The sequence below is a fragment of the Euleptes europaea genome, chromosome 14, assembly GCF_029931775.1.
Source record: "Euleptes europaea isolate rEulEur1 chromosome 14, rEulEur1.hap1, whole genome shotgun sequence".
Classification (NCBI taxonomy): Eukaryota; Metazoa; Chordata; class Lepidosauria; order Squamata; family Sphaerodactylidae; genus Euleptes; species Euleptes europaea.
This window is the reverse complement of record NC_079325.1, coordinates 15,164,703-15,185,392: the sequence shown is the minus strand read 5'-3', so window position 1 is coordinate 15,185,392 and position 20,690 is coordinate 15,164,703. Positions and strand designations below refer to the sequence as shown.

At 45.6% G+C, this 20,690-nt stretch overlaps 1 protein-coding gene across 2 annotated transcripts in view; it reads left to right on the top strand.

Annotated features, from left to right (window-relative positions):
* Nucleotides 1-20,245, top strand: part of ST3GAL4 (ST3 beta-galactoside alpha-2,3-sialyltransferase 4) — a 74,460-nt gene extending 54,215 nt beyond the window's left edge. The window contains exons 3-11 of one of the 2 annotated variants that reach the window (XM_056860527.1): nucleotides 388-469; nucleotides 2,992-3,072; nucleotides 3,494-3,591; nucleotides 9,859-9,919; nucleotides 14,461-14,556; nucleotides 16,394-16,583; nucleotides 17,888-18,031; nucleotides 19,132-19,275; nucleotides 20,118-20,245. In XM_056860527.1, the coding sequence (XP_056716505.1) occupies nucleotides 388-469; nucleotides 2,992-3,072; nucleotides 3,494-3,591; nucleotides 9,859-9,919; nucleotides 14,461-14,556; nucleotides 16,394-16,583; nucleotides 17,888-18,031; nucleotides 19,132-19,275; nucleotides 20,118-20,204 (983 nt within the window). In that variant the 3' untranslated portion in view covers nucleotides 20,205-20,245. The remainder of the gene's footprint in view (nucleotides 1-387; nucleotides 470-2,991; nucleotides 3,073-3,493; nucleotides 3,592-9,858; nucleotides 9,920-14,460; nucleotides 14,557-16,393; nucleotides 16,584-17,887; nucleotides 18,032-19,131; nucleotides 19,276-20,117) is intronic. The other variant, XM_056860528.1, reaches the window with a different exon arrangement.
* Nucleotides 20,246-20,690: the final 445 nt, after the last annotated feature.

Sequence of the window (20,690 nt, the reverse complement as noted above, 5' to 3'; positions counted from 1 at the left end):
TCCAGGTAGTAGCTGGAGATCTCCTGCTATTACAACTGATCTCCAGCTTATAGAGAGCAGTTCTGGAGAAAATGGCCACTTTGCCAATTGGTCTCTGTGGCATTGAAGTCGCTCCCCTCCCCAAACCCCACCCTCCTCAGGCTCCACCCCAAAAAACCTCCCACCAGTGGCAAAGAAGGACCTGGCAACCCTAAGGTCACATGTCTACCAGGAACAGCAAGACAAAATTTAGAGCAGGGCCCTATGAACTGACCTTAAAGAGTGAGAGAGTAATTGTGAGTCAAGTTGAAATTGCTTGCTTCCTTCTTCTGCCTTGGCACTGTGTATATAACATGCTGTCTCTTACATGGCTCTGTGTTATAACATGTTGTCTCTTCTCTTGTTCAGGATGGAAGATACTTGGAGTATTGGCAATATTTTTGGTGATGGTGGGGTATATAATATCCCGGGAGGAAAGGTACATACAGCTGTGAGTGTATTTCTTTAAAAAAAGAAGAAGAACTTGTAGTGCTATGGAGGTTATTTGTCCTTCTCCCCACCCCTGCCTTTTCTAGAAGTAAGGGAGGGGGGCTGAATTTATTTATTTGTTATTTGCTTCCTTTGTACCCCACTTCTCTTGCTCCGATTCAAAGCCAGTTATGACATTAAAAAAACAATGCATACAAAAACCCCCCGAGAAATAAAATCAGGTAAAATTAGAAAACAATGCAATAAGGGCTGACTGGATAAATCACCCCCTAATTTGGGGTTCCAATAGGAACATGTCAGAGAAAAGGAGTTAACGTATATGTCAAGTATAACATATGCGTAATATATAACGTTCACTTCCATGAGGAGTGCTAGCCATTAGGTGAGACTGAAATCCCATGTGTCGTAAAGCAGAGAAAGGTCAAAATGTGATTGAAACTTGACCATCCTATGGTGGCTGTTGAACATTTTGGAAACCTGGGGCAAGTGCGTGTAAAACTGCCTTTCTCTTTTTCATGTATGCATGCTGCCAACTAGAAGTAAGCCAGGGCTCCCCAAACTTCTTGAGCCTGTGAGAACCTTTGGGATTCTTACACTGTGGTGGGTGTAGGAGTTGGAGCCAGCCACGAAATGGCTGCCGCAGCTAACCTTCAGTCACACAGTGAAGATCCCTGGGCAGAGGTGGCAGCTGCTGACAAGGCAACATTTTTAGAAATCTGCACGGGCAATCACGTCTCCATTGGTCAATAAGAAGCTTTGATGTGCAGATGCCCACCTGGCCCTGCCTACATTCTAAAAACGCTTGGTGGGCCCCAGGAAAGGGGTTGGCTAGCACCACCATGCCCACAGGCATTACGTTGGTGACTCCTGAACTAAGCTGAAAAGTCCCTTAAGCAACACATATGAATTTGTTTATTGCATATATTTTTATACCGCCTTTCTCCAAGGAGATCAGGGCTATATATGTGATTCCCTTGCCTCCATTTTATCCTCACAGCCATCCTGGGAAATAGGTGAGGCTGAAAGAGAGTAACTGGTCCATGGTCACCCCTTTATGGCAAGCAGGGATTTAAACCTGGGTCTTCTTTAAATTCCCTTTTCTCCCAGAAGTATGTTGTAAAATTCCTTTCTTCTCGACTGTTTGATGCAACTCCCTCCTTTACTTTGGTGACATGTTAATTTGGCTTTATAGCATGGCTTTAAAAGAGAGACTAATTCAGAGAAGTCTATTGACAACCATTGGTTATGGTAGCTGAATGGGTAGCTGTGTTGGCCTGCAGTAGAAAAGCAAGATTCGAATCCTGTAGCACCTTAAAGGCCAAAAAGATTTCCGTGGTATAAGCTTTGACTCTCGAAAGAAGAGTTGGTTTTTATACCCCACTTTTCTCTACTTTTAAGGAGTCTGAAAGTGGCTTATAATCACCTTATCTTCCCCTCCCCACATCAGACACCTTGTGAGGTAGATGGGCCTGAGAGAGTTCAGAGGGAACTATGACTAGCCCAGGGTCACCCAGCAGGCTTCATGTGAAGAAGTGAGGAAACCAACCCACTTCACCAGATGAGAGTCCGCCGCTCATGTGGAGGAGTGGGGAATCAAACCCAGTTCTCCAGATTAGAGTCCACCACTCTTACTACTACACCACGCTTATACCCTAGAAATCCAGCTCTCCCATGTGCCTAAATAGCTTCCAGATGCTTGGTGCAAAAGAATAGTTAGTTCTTGCCTTCATTTCCTGCTTGTGAGCTTTTAGAAGCATCTCCCTGGCCTCTACTGGTTGAACCCATAGGGCAAATTGTTAGGAAAAGTTGCCTCTTTTATTTGCATAGCACTGCAGATTCATTCTGAGGTGGTTTGACTTGGTGTTTACAAGTGGTGTCCAGACCAGATCTCTCTTGCTATATATATATGGGGAGGGGCCGTGGCTCAGTGGTAGAGCATCTGCTTGGCATGCAGAAGGTCCCAGGTTCAATCTCCAACACCTCCAGTTAAAGGGACTAGGCAAGTAGGTGATGTGAAAGACCTCTGCCTGAGACCCTGGAGAGCCGCTTCTGGTCTGAGTAGACAGTACTGACTTTGATGGACCAAGGGTCTGATTCAGTATAAGGCAGCTTTATGTGTTCATGTGTTCATCTCCTTAGAGGTTTGGATTGTACCATCCCCCACTTTGAGGAGGGAAAGAGGAAAAATGTCTACTGACTCCACTATTTAATTTTGTGTGTATGTGTGCTGTCAAGTCACAGCTGACTTACGGCGACCCCATAGGGCTTTCAAGGCAAGAGACATTGGATGGTGGTTTGCCATTGCCTGCCTTTGTGTCACGACCCTGGTATTCCTTGATGGTCTCCCATCCAAATTCTAACCAGGGCTGACCCTGCTTAACTTCTCAGATCTGACGAGATCAGGCTAGCCCGGGGCTGTCCAGGTCAGGGTGTTTTATTGTACCCGGGATTCAGTCTGACTCGGGGTGCCTGAATTGTGGGGGGAAATAATGGCAATGCTTTTCTTTGCTGTTTGCCTTCCAGTTTTTATTTCCCTGTGCAAGATGACAAGGTGACCTGTCCGCTGGGGGAGGTGGAAAGGAAAGCGGCGCAGCTGATAGCAAAGTAAGTGATTGGGCTGGAGGGATGCTGGGGAAGCTGCTTCATGGCAGGCCCTCCTCTGCCGTTCGTGGGCTTAGGGATTTCAGAGCTGGGCTGGCATCCCAGGAAAGTTGCGAGTTGTATCTACTGGAGCATTTCCGCAAGTGGAACGATTTCCACCTGGGGAGTGTGATTTTCTCACCTCCCTCTCCTGCGGCACCCTAAAATGTGCCCCCAGATGCTGCTCCTGTCCCCAACCCCCGTTTTGAGCTTCAGAAGGAGGGGGAGGTGAGAAAGTCCCACTCCATGGATAGAAATTGTTCCACCCACGGGGATACTGCAGTGGATCCAAGAGAGTCTGGGGTGGGTGGGAGAAATTTGCTGCAGTCATCTTAACTTGTGGCACGCCAGATCTCTGTGATCGTTTCCTTTGCTGTCATTACAGTTACACACGGGATCATCCGCTGTTTTTACAGCTGAAGGATTACTTCTGGGTAAAGACCCCTTCGCTGTATGAACTGCCATATGGTACTAAAGGAAGTGGTAAGTAAAATGGCTCTCTGCTCTGCTCTTATGGGACACTGCTTCTGTCTTTTGTCTCCCTTTAATAGGTTTCATCTTTTCCTCCTCTTTTTCTCTTGGTTGGAGGATTTCTGCTTTGATCTGCTAACAATCCATTTCTGGAATATGGCACTTGTGTGCTGGTTCTTGGTACAAAACGAGAGCCCGTCCTTTCTCCAAGTACCTCTTAGAAGAAGAAGAGTTGGTTTTTATATGCTGACTTTCTCTACCACTTAAGGGACACTCAAACTGGCTTACAATCACCTTCCCTCCCCCTCCCCACAATAGACACCCTGTGAGGTAGGTGGGGCTGAGAGATTGTGACTTCCCAAGGTCACCCAGCTGGCTTCATGTGTAGAAGTGGGGAAACAAATCCAGTTCACCAGATTAGCCTCTGCCGTTCATGTAGAGGAATTCAACAGTGAAAGGTTCTTAAAGACCAGTGGTAATAAACTGTGGCCTGTGATTGACAAGTAGTAATGAATGTGATTACGGCAAGAAACTGCAAACAACGACAGAATTCATAACTAGCATAGCTTGTGCCATGCATTTCCTCCTTTTAAAAAATGTTTATTTTATATTATTAAGGGTACAGGAAAACAGGGTATCCATCAAGAAATAAAGGAGAAAAAGAACATAAACACTTCCTCTTGAAAAAGTTGGTTGAGCAGACTACATTATAACTATTATATCTTTCGAGTTAGCTATTATCTAGGTGAAAAAATAAGTACATTCGAAGAATAAACATCTATCTACATTTCTTGTTACTATCCAAACAGTTTTCTACTCTAGATTGAAAAGCTACCTTGTGGTTATATAGCGTTCAATTTTTGGTGTTATTTCGGTTAACCTTCAGCCTCAACATATCTATAAAAATTTCCATTTATCGTTGTGTTGATCATAAGTCACTTCATCTGTTGCTTTCATGATATGGGTCATTTTGGCCATGATTGCATATTCCATTAGTTTGTCTTTCCATTCCTCTACCTTGTTTCCATCTTTTTGCTAGGATATCTCTGGCTGCAGTACTAGCGTATTTAAACAAGTCTTTGAGTTGTGAAGACAATTCTTTGGGTGCTGTGGTGCATCTTGGTGGCCTGCTTATTCGCTGCCATTTTTTAGAATTTTTTGCTGAGAACTCAGAGTTCCAATCACAACAGGATTTTAAAATGGCGTGAAAATGTACACACTATTTTTCGTTTTACTAGTTAAGTAGACATTTTGGCTCAGCACTTTCTCTTGCTTATAGAGCTCTTGATTTTGATCAGTTTGCACATAAAACTTTGTAGTAGTGTGGTGTAGTGTTTAAGAGTGGTGGTTTGGAGCGGTGGACTCTGATCTGGAGAACCGGGTTTGATTCCCCACTCCTTCACGTGAAGCCAGCTAGGTGACCTTGGGCTAGTCACAGTTCTTTCAGAACTCTCTCAGCCCCACCTACCTCACAGGGTGTCTGTTGCGGGGAAGGGAAGGTGATTGTAAGCCGGTTTGATTCTTCCTTAAGTGGTACAGAAAGTCGGCATATAAAAATCAACTCTTCTTCTTCTTCCTCCTCATTCTGTGCCCCCCCCCCCCGGCCTAACAGTGTTGGTTTACTGTGGATTTGTCAGTTGGTCTTTTCAACACCATCTGTATTTTTTGGGCGGGGGGACTAAAACAATCACGGTGAAATCATCCTATAAAACCATCATTAAAATGGCACACAGCTAATATGTAAAACAATTTTGGCAGGCTTGTCTCATTTACGTTGCATTTCTTTGGAGATGTTGCTTAAATGTGAGATGGGAGCCCTGAGCGCACATTACAAGAGATGCCCGTACAGTGCATGTGTTTTTAATTTGTACATTGCCCTTTTCAGATGCTACTTTTGGGGATATCTGGTGTGTGCCTTAACCCACAGTCCTCCTGATACATGCGAAAAAGCCTTTTATCTGGGAATCTGAATTGGATAATTTGAGGGTTCTTTTAGCAGGGATAGATTTTAATACCACATTGGCAGTTGCCAAGTTTTTATCTCAGTCAATCAAGAGGAAAAAAAATACTAATTTCCTTATTGTTTATCTAGATACCTTATATATATACTTTTTAATTTTGATTTTATTGTGACATTATTCAGGGCCCAATTGGCCATAGGAACAGTATCATTAAAGTAAAGCTTGACATGCCGTTGCCAGGTAGTTGCGTGCTGCCTCAAGCAGGTCTCGAGAGGTGGCACACAAGTTTTCTAAATAAATACCTCTTCTTAGGGTTTTTTGTATGCACTAAACCAGAAAAAATACTTGGTTCCCTACTTAGATGACATACTGATGGCATGAATTGGGAGGATCATGTGTAGTGCATTTTCCAAGTACCAATGGTTGGATGTATTCAGATATCACATCTGAAAAAGGCTCCTGCGTTCAGTAATTTTTGTTCTAATCAGTGCATGTACAGCAGAATGCATAGTTCATACCCTACATTTATCCAGGAACAGGATCTGGTTTTGTTTTTAAAGTGTATGCATGTTGGCTCTCTCTTTCAAACAGATATATACATACAGGATGTATGCACATTGTGTACAATACTAGAGTTAGGATCTACGTGAATAGCTACATTAACAAATACAGCAACTTTATGTAACAAAACCTAATTATTCCCAGAAACCAAATATTCAAGATACTTTGTCAGACATTAATTTTAGCTACCGGAGCATCTAGTCATTTATGTTTTACAAAGGGGATGCCCCAAAAATAATAATCCAGAGTTTCAACTGTGGGGGAGCCACAGAGAAGAAGAAGATTTGATTTGAGCAATGTCTGTCAACTCTAGCCTTCCAAAACCTCTTGTGTGCATTATCTGGAATCTGTAAACGCTCTTTTCAGCTTAGTGGCCTTAAAAGATACTTAGAAAGACAAAAACCTCTTTCCAAGATAACGGGAGGAATTAGATGTAGAAACTGCTACTAGTTGAATCCAATTGATTGCTCCATCAGTGTTTTTTTTTTAATCTCTACTTGTTATTGTATGCAGACTCCCCCCCACCCCATGAAGGGTGTGTTGTGGTGTTCTGGATTGTAGGATTCAGTTTATTAAATAATAAAATCTTATCTGCGTTCCCCTGTGGGCTGTTCTTGCATTGCTATTAATTTTCTAAGCCACTAGTGCACAACTGAGTGTAAAGCAACAAGACAATGTGTTTCGTTGCCTTTTGTTAGGAATAGGTTGTTTAACAGTCTCCATAAATCGGTGGTAGAGTACAGTAGGTAGAGCCCTGTTTCAGTCTGTTCCCTCTTCATCCTAGGCTGAGCTTGACACAAACAGTAGATAAGACAGTAAAAGTGTTCCACTATTGAATTACGTTAGGGTGCAGGTAAGAGATAGCATGATGCATTTAATAAATTTATTATGTATGTATTTATTTAAATATTTATACTCGGCCTTCCGTCTTGTTTCCGCCGTATAGATTTTAAAGCGTATAACCCTGTGATATCTTTCCCTCCCCAGCAGTCTAAAATGGTGCAGTCCATAAATGATTTTTGCCACCTCATCAGCTGTTTGTATGTGTGTGTGCTTTGATGGACATGTTAACTTTGGACTTTAAGATGCATCTAGATGTACATAATTTTAGCAGCCTGCCTAGTGCAGAAACATTCTTGCCATGTCTTGCCCTCCCCAGTTTAATTCAGCAGAAGCTGCCTGTTCCTGTTTGCAGTAGACTTGCCCATGCTTATTGGCTGGGAACTAGGGTTGCCAGGTCCCTCTTCATAACTGGGGGGAGGTTTTGGGGGTGGAGCCCAAGGAGGGCAGGTTTTGGGGAGGGGAGGGACTTCAACGCCATAGACTCCTATTGCCAAAGCAGCCATTTTCTCCTGGTGAACTGATCTTATTGGCTGGAAATCAGTTGCAATAGTAGGAGATCTCCAGCTAGTACCTGGAAGTTGGCAACCCTACTGGGAACTGTTGAAGTCACTAACCCTAGGGTTGCCAGGCCCCTCTTCGCCACGGGTGGGAGGTTCTTGGGGCGGAGCCTGAGGGGGGGGGGTTGGGCAGGGGAGGGACTTCAATGCCACAGAGTCCAATTGCCAAAGTGGCCATTTTCTCCCGGTGAACTCATCTCTATCAGCTGGAGATCAGTTGTAATAGCAGGAGATCTCCAGCTACTACCTGGAGGTTGGCAACCCTAACTAACCTGCTTTCCCTTCCTCTGCTGCAAAGCAGTTTTTAATTATTATTTTAATTATGCCATTTGGGAAAAAGAGATATAAATCTCTATTTAATTGAATACATGTACAGAACATGCTTTAAATAGTGAAAGGTAAGACCAGCTAGATGGCACAGGAGGGCAGATGACTGAAGACAGACTAATGAACCAGCATTCAGATTGCTGGCGATTATAAGCCACTTTGAGACTCCTTAAAAGTTGAGAAAAGCGGGGTATAAAAACCAACTCTTCTTCTTCCCTTGTTTATTCCAGAGACAAGATTGGACATTCAGAACAGATTCTGAGGGCCAGGATCTATTGAATTTCAGTTTGTGTTTATTACTTTGTTCTATTAGCGGTCAGCTTTTCATATAGTATGCAAAGTGCTTTACAGTGAAAATAAATGAATGCCGTTGCAGGAGAACAAATCTGCCACTTCAGACTGAAACTAAAATGAACCCACCTCTTAAAAATAAGGCATCGCTCCCCGCCCCATCCTGCCAAGTATTCATGATATTGAATGTTCATTTCACACTGAATGTTTTGGAGAAAAGCTAGATGCGGGAGATTATACTCTGGGGTTTTTCGGCAGACCTTAATGTAAATTCTCAAGAGATTATCTACAAAGGCCCATTTCCATGATCTGAATTTGCACATAAATTTGCCTGTCTCCCAGCCACAATACCTGAGTCAATAACTTAAGCGCTCCACTGAAGCCATGCTTGATCATGTTATTGAGGTTTGCTACAGTTGATCATACTTGTGATTTAAAAAGAAAGAAAGAAAATAAATCCTTTTGCTGGCTAAGATTTGGGTATCGGAGCAAGTGTTTAGCTTTTACTGTGGGCCTGATGATCGAGCACTTGGCGGATGTACATTAGGCTTGCCAGGTCCCTCTTTGCCACCGACGGGCAGAGTCTGGGGAGGGCGGGGTTTGCGGAGGGGAGGGACTTCAGTGCCATAAAGTCCAATTGCCAAAGCGGCAATTTTCTCCAGGCGAACTGATCTCTATCGGCTGGAGATCAGCTGTAATAGCAGGACATTTCCAGCTTTTACCTGGAGGTTGGCAACCCTAATGCATATTTCTCCAACTCCTAGAGGGCTCTTTGGGATTTCTGTTAAAACTGTACCATTAACACACACATCCATGTGCTGACAGTTTCATGTGGCTTGGACAACCTTAACAAATGGTTGTCAGGCATAGTTGTAGTTTACATCCTTTCTTACTAGGTTTGCCAACTCTGGGTTGAGAAATCTCTGGAGATTTGGGGGGAGTGCCTGGGGACGGCGAAGTTTGAGGAGAGGAGGAACCTCAGCGGGTTAGAATGCCTCAGGGTCCAACGTCTGAGGTGCCATTTTCTCCAGGGGAACTGATTTCTGTCATCTGGAGATGAGTTGTAATTCCAGGAGATCTCCTGGAGGATGGCAACCCTGTGTCTTACATAGGAAAAGGAACTCTCTGATGGCCAGAGCTTTCCTGGAGAAAGGCCATGCTTCCCCCACCCCAATAACTTGCTGCCAAAGGAATGTTTGCAAAATAGTTTTCTGCCAAAGGAATTGTTTGCCATGTCTGCACCTGTGCAGCTGCAAACGAAGCATGCATCAGCAAATGTTTATCTTTGCAAGGTGATGATGCTTAGGGAACAGTTCCTCATAGCTATCCTCTCCCCACCCTCCCTAGACATAAGGATTCCCTTAGTAGGTCAGAATAATTGCCATTATTTTTCCAACACAGTGGCTAGCTAGATGCCTCTGGAAGTGTTGCAAATGGGACATGAAGGTCCCCAGCATCTGATGCTGAGCGGTGTACTACCTCTGCACATGGAGGTTCTACTTAGCCTGCATTATTTGGAAGAGTAAAGGTTGCATTTTGCTTATGCTGTAAGTTCAAGAGATCACCCTCTTTGCAGATAGCATCAGCAGCACAGTTTTGTTTTCCTGCTTCTCTGTTGTAACTGGAGAGTCTTGATCAACTATTTTTACCTCAGGCATGTTTGTGGTGTGAACATAAGGTAACCCACGAACTTAAGTGACGGGGAATAACGTCAAATGGCCATTTTCTTCTCTTTGCAGAGGAAATTCTCCTCCGTGTTCTGGCGGTCACAAGTTACTCACTGCCTGAAAGCGTCCAAAGGTAAATCTTCCATATCTCCTCTCTTCTCAAGATGCAAGACATCTTTCTTTCTGTCCATTATGCTTTTATCCCATTCTTTCCCCAAGTAATTTAGGGCAGCAAACCCGGTTCTCTCTCCCCCACCCTATTTTATCCTTGCAAGTTAGGTTAGGCTAAGAGATGTTGGGTTGGATCCAGACTAAATTTTCCAGTGGTCAAATGGAACTTTCCTGTCTCCCTCTTCCAACTATAATCCTGAGAAATAATATGAGGGGCTGTCGCAGGATCAGGGAATCACTGGAAAGAGCCAGTTGAGTCTGGATCCAACCCAATGACTGTTCCAAGCTGATTGTCCTAGAGTAGGCATTTGAGTAGGGATGGCCTCCTAAGGACCTTTATCTCAGGTCTCAGTCAGCTCATTGATAGAACTGCTGGCAGGGCCAGATAAATCCCACAAAGCATTCTGGAATCCAACTGGATCTATGAGTCTCTACAGAAGAATAAGAATAAGAATTGATTTTTATATGCTGACTTTCTGTACCACTTAAGGAAGACTCAAACTGGCTTATAATCACCTTCCCTTCCCCTCCCCACAACAGACACCCTGTGAGGTAGGTGGGGCTGAGAGAGCTCTGAGAGAACTGTGACTAGCCCAAGGTCACCCGGCCGGCTTCATGCGGAGGAGTGGGGAATCAAACCCAGTTCACCAGATTAGCGTCCACCACTCACGTGTAGGAGTGGGGAATCAAACTTGGTTCTCCAGATTAGAGTCTACCACTCCAAACCACTGCTCTTAACCACTACACCACACTGGTAAGCTCCTCCTCTCCACATGCCAGGGTCCCAGTCTGAACCAGGCCTCCGTGCACCTGGAAATTGAATTCCCACAGTGCATGTCTGATAGAGAGTCTTTATGCTGAGGACTGTCGCATATAATTAGGCCACATACATTTATCTAGGCAGAAGGAACAGTGAGTACATGAGCCATACCACAGTGGCAAAACAGGTTCAGACCCCAGCCTCTTGAGGTACAAATCGAGATGAGAAAGACCTTTCTTGGCTCAAAACCCAGAGAGTCTTAGGCCTTCAGAATAGATCAGGGGTCCTCCAACCTTTTTCAGCCCAGCCTTTTTGAACTTTGGAATTCTTACCTAGAAGCAAACTCATAGAATCATAGAGTTGGAAGGGACCACCAGGGTCATCTAGTCCAACCCCCAGCACAATGCAGGGAATTCACAACTACCTTCCCCACACATCCCCAGTGACCCCTACTCCATGTCCAGAAGATGGCCAAGTTGCCGTCCCTCTCATGAACTGCCTAAGGTCATAGAATCAGCATTGCTGACAGATGGCCATCTAGCCTCAGCTTAAAAACCTCCAGTGAAGGAGCCCTTGCCACCTCCTGAGGAAGTCTGTTCCACTGAGGAACTGCTCTAATTGTTAGAAAATTCTTCCTAATGTCTAGACAGAAACTCTTTTGATTTAATTTCAACCTTTTAGTTCTGATCCGACCTTCTGGGGCAACAGAAAACAACTCGACACCATCCTCTATATGACAGCCTTTCAAGTACTTGAAGATGGTTATCATATCCCCTCTCAGCCTTTTCTTCAGGCTAAACATACCCAGTTCCTTCAACCTTTCCTCATAGGACTTGGTCTCCAAACCCTTCTCCATCTGTGTTGCCCTCATCTGGACACGTTCCTCCAAGCATTAATTTCAAATGAGTAGACCTTCTTCAATATTGGCATTGCATCCTTCATACAGTTTAAACACACTTTCATCACACTTGCTAGCTTTCAGAACTACTAAGATATCCCTCCTAGAACATTAAACGTGAACTACACAGCTGAGATTTATTTAGGACGAGGAACAGACAAGCGGTAGCTTGCAGGGCGCAGGTTAGCGGATGGATCGTTCAACTTTAAGTCGTTCTCCATGCTTCTTCTCAATCGAGCATTGGCCTTTTTGAGCTTTGGCATTCTGACATAGTGTGGTGGGTGCAGCCCCAAAATGGCTGCCATGGGAAGCGGAGCCAGCCACAAAACCGTTGCAGTGGCTTTCCTTCAGTCTTTCCTTGTGCTATGCTGGCAGCTGCTGCCAAAATCACATTTTAAAAAAAATCTACACAGCCAATCACATGAACACACGAACACATGAAGCTGCCTTATACTGAATCAGACCCTTTGCCCATCAAAGTCAGTATCGTCTTCTCAGACCGGCAGCGGCTCTCCAGGGTCTCATGCAGAGGTCTTTCACATCACCTACTTGCCTAGTCCCTTTAACTGGAGATGCCGGGGATTGAACCTGGGACCTTCTGCATGCCAAGCAGATGCTCTACCAGTGAGCCACAGCCCCTCCCCAATCAAATCTCCAATGGCTAGTCAAAAGCCTTGCTGGGCAAAAGCCTCACCTGGCCCTTCCCAATTTCTAAAAATACTTGGCGGGCACCAGGAAAGGTGTTGGCAGGCGCTCTGGTGCTCATGGGGACCCCAGGAATAGACAATAGTGGGCTAGGCTGCTTCCTATGTTAGCATGCATCGTCGTCCTTCAGAACTGGGGGAATGTGACAGAAGCAGCCTTCTCTCCGCCTTGGATGCAGGAGGTCGATGGCCGTCCTTTCGATACCCCATCTCCTGGTGCCTTTGATAGTTGTGTAGACGAGGCAATTTCACGCCTCAGCGCAGCAGGGGTTTGGGAAAAAAATATACACCTGCCAGAATTCCGGCATCTGCCCAGTTATTAGGCTGGAGAGAGAATATTGCTTTTGAGAGAGACGGTAGTTGTTTGTGAGACACATACTTTGCTTTCCCTTGGTGTATACACGAATGTTTGTTTTGTCTCCCTGTTGCCTCCTGTCAAAGAGGCTTACGGGGCTTTTTGAAACGATACAAACCCCTCCAAAGCCCATTAACCAGAGGCAAAAAGCGCCATGAATTAATATACACCACGAGCAGTGATCTTTCATTCAGTTCACCTTGAGTTCTTTTGGGGAATGAGCGCTGTTTCTGTCTCCAGGCTGAAAATAACAGGTCTTCGTCCAGTTTGGGTTGTGTCCATGGCATCTGCCAGTCATCTTCAGTTTCTATCTGCCTAATCGTGTTTGCTTCTGCCCCCTCCGGATTTCAGTTTTTTTTTACTTCTGAGTATCAGGAACCATTCCTGATGGCCAAACATATTTCCCACACACAAAAAAAAAGCTTGCTGGAGACTCAGTTCGAAGAGGTTGCGCAGAATCCCGGACTGCGGTTCTTAATCCAGCGTCTGACCCACAGTCCCAGACCTGCTCCAAGATATGAAATCACGGTCCCAGGTCACAGCCAGGAGCCTGTCTGTCTGTGTTAGAACAGAGCAAATCCTCTGGATGGAGGTTATGAGATGTAAAGAAGGAAGGAAGGAAGGAAGGAAGGAAGGAAGGAAGGAAGGAAGGAAGGAAGGAAGGAGGTGATTTGGGCAGAAGAGCAAGAAACTGAATTATCAGTCAGCTGTGGCTTAGGTGAAATAGTTTGGTAATGGTAACAGTAGTCCCCTGTGCAAGCACTGGGTCATTACTGAAGCATGGGGTGAGGCCCCAGAGAATATCTTGGTAAACTTAACTCTCAAGGACTCTTTTAAGGCTTACCCTGGCTCCATCATTTTGAACATAAGCTATCACTTGTAAATTTGACTCTAAATCTGGTGGACCGGGTTGGTTTCCCCACTCCTCCACATGAAGCTTGCTGGGTGCCCTTGGGCTTGTCACAGTTCTATCTGAACTGATCAGGCGATTGTAAGCTGGTTTGAGTCTCCTTAAAGGTAGAGAAAACCGAAGTATAAAAACCAACTCTTCTTCATCTCTTTCTTTGGTTTTTTCAGTATCTATCTAGATGTGGATTCTTTTGCCCCTAGGTTTGTATGGAATCAACATTGGTGATAAATATTTACGCATAAAAAAAGAACACCTAGGGCAGCAATGGCCAACAGGATGAGCTGTGCGCTAAAAAACACGCAATTCAGAGCATACTCAGCTTTGGGTAGTTTCAGGCGAGTCTACCAGCCCCTTTCATGTTTCTGGAAATAATGTAAGCGGCTAGCTTCATAGGAGTGGCATCAGTTATAGTGATGACTCAGAAAATGTATGTAGAGCACTTAGGAAGAAGCATTGCAACTAATGAGTGTGGTTATTGAAGGTACTTTCTCATGCTGGGCCAGAGAGACTCATAGTTGCGAAGAATGGGCAATTTGCTTCTGTTTTCCCTTTCACTAAATATGCATAATTATCTACACTTACCAAGAAAGATCCTTACACATCAGCGAGTCTAGTTAAAGGTAGAATTAGTCACGTTTAGTTCAGTCGCCGTGTGAAAACTTTCAGCAGCTTTAACTGCATAGAGTGTAATTTAAAGACCTGGGCCACATGGCGATGCTAGCTTTTGCTATTCCCCCCCCCCACGCGCATGCGCACACACACTTCAGTCATCCTGACTTCCAAGTGGTTGTAGGTATGTGGGCATGTTAGTTTCATCACGTGGTTTCTCCCCACCCCTGGCTTTAGAGTTCAAATGCCAATTTTTCTCTTTTGCAGCATGAAGTGCCGGAGATGCGCCGTGGTGGGGAATGGGCACCGGCTCAGAAACAGCTCCATGGGGGACACGATTAACAAATATGACGTCGTGATCAGGTACAGGTGATGCTTAGGCTTGTGATCTTTCACTGCAGAGGAGTCAGCCTTTCTATGTGCCGTGGGCTGGCATTAGTGCAGCCAATTTTGTTTCCTAGCCTGGGTCTCCAGTATTACAGGAAAGATGGGGCTGCTGCTGAAAGCACTCCTGCACTGCGTTCTTTCCTCTTTGTGAGATGCTCTGAAGCTTTGCTTTGTATCCTGACATCATCCCATTGCTCATTTCTGCTTCCTTGTCCCCACCAGAGATGGACACACATGAAGCTGCCTTATACTGAATCAGACCCTTGGTCCATCAAAGTTAGCATTGTCTACTCTGACTGGCAGCGGCTCTCCAGGGTCTCAGGCAGAGGTCTTTCACATCACCCTCTTGCCTAGTCCCTTTAACTGGAGATGCCGGGGATTGAACCTGGGACCTTCTGCATGCTGAGCAGCAGATGCTCTACCACTGAGCCACGGCCCCTCCCTATCATGTACAGCAGGGTGAGGAAATTCAGTGTGATGACATCAGGACCGCTGGGTAACTTTTAAGGAATAGAACTGAACACAGGGATGCCAATTTTGTCAGCAGCCCAGCATTTTCTTTTCTTTTCTGTTTTTACGATGCATACCAATTTGCAGGTACAGAGTCCAAAATATTATTCATTTATTTTGAAACAGGACCACTTTCCCACTGTATACGCTCCTCAAGGCAGCTTACCATAATGCAACAAAAGTACAGTAACAAGCACACCTGGTAGCAGATGTTTTAGGGTCTTCAGTTCTTCAGTCTTCATGCCACTGCTCCTCTGACTTCTGTGCCTTCTTCAGAGCATGGTGGCAGTGCATCAAAATGCTGCCTGCCTCCGGAAAGAGGTTGCCAAGCTTACGCTCAGAAGTCAATATCAATATCAAAACCTTTATTGGCATAAAGAAGTCAGATACGAGCCATCTCTCCTGGGGGTTAGAGCTTCTGCCTCTGTGCATGCAGAGGGGAGGAGTGCCTGGCAGCTTCCTCTTTTCTTGCTGATGGCCTCAGTAGTGGTAGTTAGAAGGTGGAGGAGAGGGTCCTTAACTTGACTAGGCATGGTGGAGGGGGTGGCTCTTCCACTGGGGGTGCCTCTTCCACTGAGAGCCAGAGTGGTGTAGTGGTTAAGAGCGGTGGTTTGGAGTGGTGAAGTTTGATCTGGAGAACTGGGTTTGATTCCCCACTCCTCCACATGAGCGGCGGAGGCTAATCTGGTAAACTGGATTTGTTTCCCCACTCCAACACATGAAGCCAGCTGGGTGACCTTGGGCAAGTTACAGCATATAAAAACTCTTCCTCTTCCTCTTCTTCCACTTCTTCTTCCTCCCCAGGGCTTATGCGCGTGCATTATAATTTGCTTCTTGCTCGCTTGTACTCAATAGGCAGAAAAGCCACAGCTGTGTTTGGCTGTTAGGAGATCCAGGCCTGCATCAAAGGAGCAACTAGAGATAACGCAGTATAAAAGGAAGGAGTTAACTGCAAGCAGTCCATAACACAGCATGTGGGTGGGCGGTGACTATCCTGGGATATAACTGAGGTTGCCAACCTCCAGGTGGTGGCTGGAGATCTTTGGCTAGTACAACTGATCTCCAGGCGACAGAGATCAGTTCCCCTGGAGAAAATGGTCGTTTTGGCATTTGGACTCTACGGCATTGAAGTCCCTCCCCTCTCCAAACCCCGCCCTCCTCAGGCTCCACCCCTAAAATCTCCAGGTATTTCCCAACGCGGAGCTGGCAACCCCAGATATAACTCATCTGCTGCATTTCCTGCCCAAAGATGAAGCTTCAACATGCCACTTTGACTCACCACCTAACTCTCCCTTCTCCACAGATTGAACAATGCGCCAGTTCATGGTTATGAGCACGACGTGGGCTCCAAGACCACTATGCGCCTCTTCTACCCAGAATCGGCACACTTCAACCCCAAAACCGAAAATAACCCCAACACCTTGTTGGTGTTGGTGGCATTCAAACCTATGGATTTCCAATGGATGGAAACAATCCTCCATGACAAGAAGAGAGTAAGCCGCTGGGGAGGGGGCGGGGAGAGAGTTGGGGGCGCCACATCTAGTATTTCTTCTTGATAGTACTTTGCGAAAAGATGCTCCAGGGCACAAGTCTGCCTGAAAACCAAGTTCCTTTTGCCTGGCAATTTTCCCTTTAACACCAGATAGCTGCTGAATGCTTGTGTGGTCCTGCAGATGTTGTGTTGTCTTGGGATCTGGAAGGCCAAGGGTCAAGTGCTGTTTCTGCCATAGTCACATTTCATGGCCTTGGACAAGGAATATCTCTGGCTAACTTCCCCATCTGTGGAATGAACACAAAGTAGCACATAGGGCAGGGGTCCCCGATGTGGTTCCTGCCGACACCTTTTCTGGTGCCAGCCGAGTGTTTTTAGTTAGTAGGTGGGGCCAGGCAGGGCTTTTGCCCAGCAAGGCTTCTGATTGACTATTGGAGATGTGATTGGCTATGCAGATTTTTTTAAAAAAATGTTGGTTTGGCAGCAGCTGCCACCACCACAGCACAAGAGAGCCAGTGTGGTGTAGTAGTTGAGAGCGGTGGACTCTGATCTGGAGAACCGGGTTTGATACCCCACTCCTCCACATGAGCAGCGGACGCTAATCTGGTGGATTTGTTTCCCCACTCCTACACACGAAGCCAGCTGGGTGACCTTGGGCTAGACACAGCTCTCTTAGAGCTCTCTCATCCTCACCTACCTGATAGGGTGTCTGTTGTGGGGAGGGGAAGGGAAAGTAATTGTAAGCTGGCTTGAGTCTCCCTTAAGTGGTAGAGAAAGTTGGCATATAAACACCACCTCTCCTCCTCTGCCTCTGCCTCCTCCTCCTCCTCCTCTGTGTTACTGAAGTTAAGCTGCAGCAATCGTTTTGTGGCTTGCTGCCTCTTGCTGCAGCCATTTTGTGGTGGCCATTTTGTTGCTGCCACCACCATGCCTTGTCATAATTCTGAATGTGCCCGCAGGCTCAAAAAAGGTTGGGGACCCCCGACATAGGGAATTTACATGTGCACATGTAATAATGCCTGATGAGGAAGTTAATGGGACATGGAAGAACACTCTGTGCATACTCAGAGGTATTTTCATCTGCAGGCAGCCAAGAGTTGCAGAGAGAGATTCCCAGCCAAATCAAAGGAGGTTCAGGTTCCAAATATTCCAATGCATCCTCAGAAAGCCCTCTCTTAAATTAAGCAGTCTCTCTACATTGCTTTTTGGTCTTTCTTCCCAATGAATATTAATGGCAGCTCTGACTCTTCTCTGGAGGGTAAAAAGCCTGTGACTGACCTCCCCGTGGTTATTTTTCCCCCTTAGCTTCGAAAGGGCTTCTGGAAGCAGCCCCCGTTAATTTGGGATGCAAATCCCGAGCAAATCCGAATTCTCAACCCTTACTTCATGGAAATAACTGCTGCTAAACTGCTTAAGCTTCCCATGAAACATCTGCGGAAGATTAAACAGGTAAGAGAGCATAAGAGAGGAAGGAAACATGTTCTTTAGGTTTAAGTTTTGAGGGTGAGCAAAAGACATTTGTCCTCCCCAAATGCTCAGAATTGGGTAAGGACCAGTCGTCCATAGCTCATGGACTTCTCTTGCCTCCCGTCATCTGGCTTCTGTTTGTGTGAAAAAGCCCCAAGGAAGATATCTGTCAATATGGTAAAATGTGTTTTTTGGGGAACACAACATGTGAATGTTGTTGGCAAGATAGATTCAGAAGGCATAACTGTGTAGGTCTGCAGTAGAATAGCTAGATTCGAGTCCAGTAGCACCAGAGGCCAACAAGATTTTTGGGGTAAGAGCTTTCGAGAGTTAAAGCTCCCTTCTTTCATCAGATACAAGTTAGCAGGATAGACAGTCAATTTGAAATAAAATGTACACTAAATTAAATGCCACTTTACATTTACGTGTTTGCTTTTTTAGTTAGATTTGTTTTCTGTTTACTGGATTATTTATATATTGGGTTTTTCCCCCTATGCTGTAAGACACTTTGGGCCCCTTTAGGGAGCAAACTGGGGTACAAATAAACAAGCAAACTTCAGTGATAGCTACTGCAGAAAAAAAATTTTTTTTTTGGGGGGGGGAATCATCATAGATCAGTCCAGGTAGGGTTTCAAACGCAAAGTGACAACATCCACGATTTTGTTAGACTTAGTTTATGCTAAAGTGGTAAATGTGTGTTTGGGCAGTATCACTTCAGACACCTGGTGAAGGCTCACAGGAGGCAGAACAAAAACCCATCCCCATAGAAAATGATTATGGGAGGTTCTACTGTAGTCTTGATGTGGTCATTTTCTATGTGTGGGAAATTTCTTTCTTTTCTGGTGTGGAGACACCTGGTCTCCTTTGTGCATTAAAAAAAGATAAACAATATTGTTTACTTCCCTGACCACAATAGTCCCACAATGCGTGCCCAGAGAGTATTCAAGCCTTGGGTTTCTTTGGTCTGCGTGGATCCAAGCTCATCTCCACCTTAACCAACTGAAGGACTGAGTGGGAGAGGATAAAGCAGGACTCCAGTCCAACATAAAACATGACCCGTTATTTTGTTCTGTCTGCTCTAGAAACCGACCACTGGGTTGGTGGCCATCACCTTAGCATTGCACTTCTGTGACTTGGTACATATCGCCGGCTTTGGATACCCAGATTCCTCCAACAAGAAACAGACCATACACTACTATGAGCAAATCACGTTGAAGTCGATGGCTGTGAGTGACTTTCTTTCTTTCTTTCTTTCTTTCTTTCTTTCTTTCTTTCTTTCTTTCTTTCTTTCTTTCTTTCTTCCTTCCTTCCTTCCTTCCTTCCTTCCTTCCTTCCTTCCTTCCTTCCTTCCTTCCTTCCTTCCTTCCTTCCTTCCTTCCTTCCTTCCTTCCTTCCTTCCTTCCTTCCTTCCTTCCTTCCTTCCAGAACACGTCCATCAGTGGCTACCAACCATGGTAACTAAAGGAAACTAAAGAGAGCCAGCATGGTGCAGTGGTTTGGAGCGGTGGACTCTAATCTGGAGAACCGGGTTTGATTCCCCACTCTTCCACTTGAGTGCCGGACACTAATCTGGAGAACCGGGTTGGTTTCCCCACTCCTTCACCTGAAGCCTGCTGGGTGACCTTGGGCTAGTCACAGCTCTCTTAGAGCTCCCTCAGTCCTACCTACCTCACAGGGTGTCTGTTGTGGGGAGGGAGAGGGAAGGTGATTGCAAGCCGATTTGAAACTTCCTTAAGTTAGAGAAAGATGGTAGAGAAAGACGACATAAAAAAACCAACTCTTCTTCTATATTGAGAGGCATTCACCCTAGAATACCAGTGCTAGGAGGCTGCGTCAGTGGGTTAGATCTGTGCCTTTATGCCTTGTTCATTGGCCACTGTGTGAAACAAGAAACTGGATTAGATGGACTGCTGGTCTGATCTAGCTGTGCTCTTGTGTGCTTAAAGAGCCATTACACACACCTGCCCCACTGTTGCTGCTCCCACACTGATCTCAGCTGTTGTAGGGATTTTACCCATTTTTTGGGCCATGATTACCCATGCTTTGTTCCCCGTTATCTGTCTTGCAGAGTTCGGAGCACAATGTCTCCCACGAAGCTCTAGCGATAAAAAAGATGCTGGAAATGGGACTCATCAAGAACCTCACTTACTTCTGATGTGACATGGACCACAACGTCTGAGTTGGCTTCTAGGCCAACCGGAGGACCACCGTGGCTGGCAGCCCCCCCACCCATGGCTTTCCTTCTCCCTGCATCTGACAGTGACTGCTGTGAAGATCTCACAACTTTACTGTAATGACCTGCAGAACAGGGTGGAAAGCTGGGTTGGCAGCTAAGAATGGAAAGGATCCCGGAAGGAGCGGACGATGGTAGCTGTAGAATTAGGTGATCTTGGCAGATTTCTGCCATCTGTGGAGTCCTACACTTTTGGACAGCTGTGAGGTTTCCTCTGCATCGAATGGAGGCTCTTGGGAGCCAAATCTCCTGAAATCCTGAGGCGTGGATGCATCCTTTTGGGACCCTGGGCCAGACTTGACAGTGGGCCTTGGGGGCAATTGAACAGACACTTCTGTGGGATTTTCCCATCCCAGGACATGCTGCTACCTTAATCACTTTTGCCTTCCCACTCTGAGGGGCAGTGGT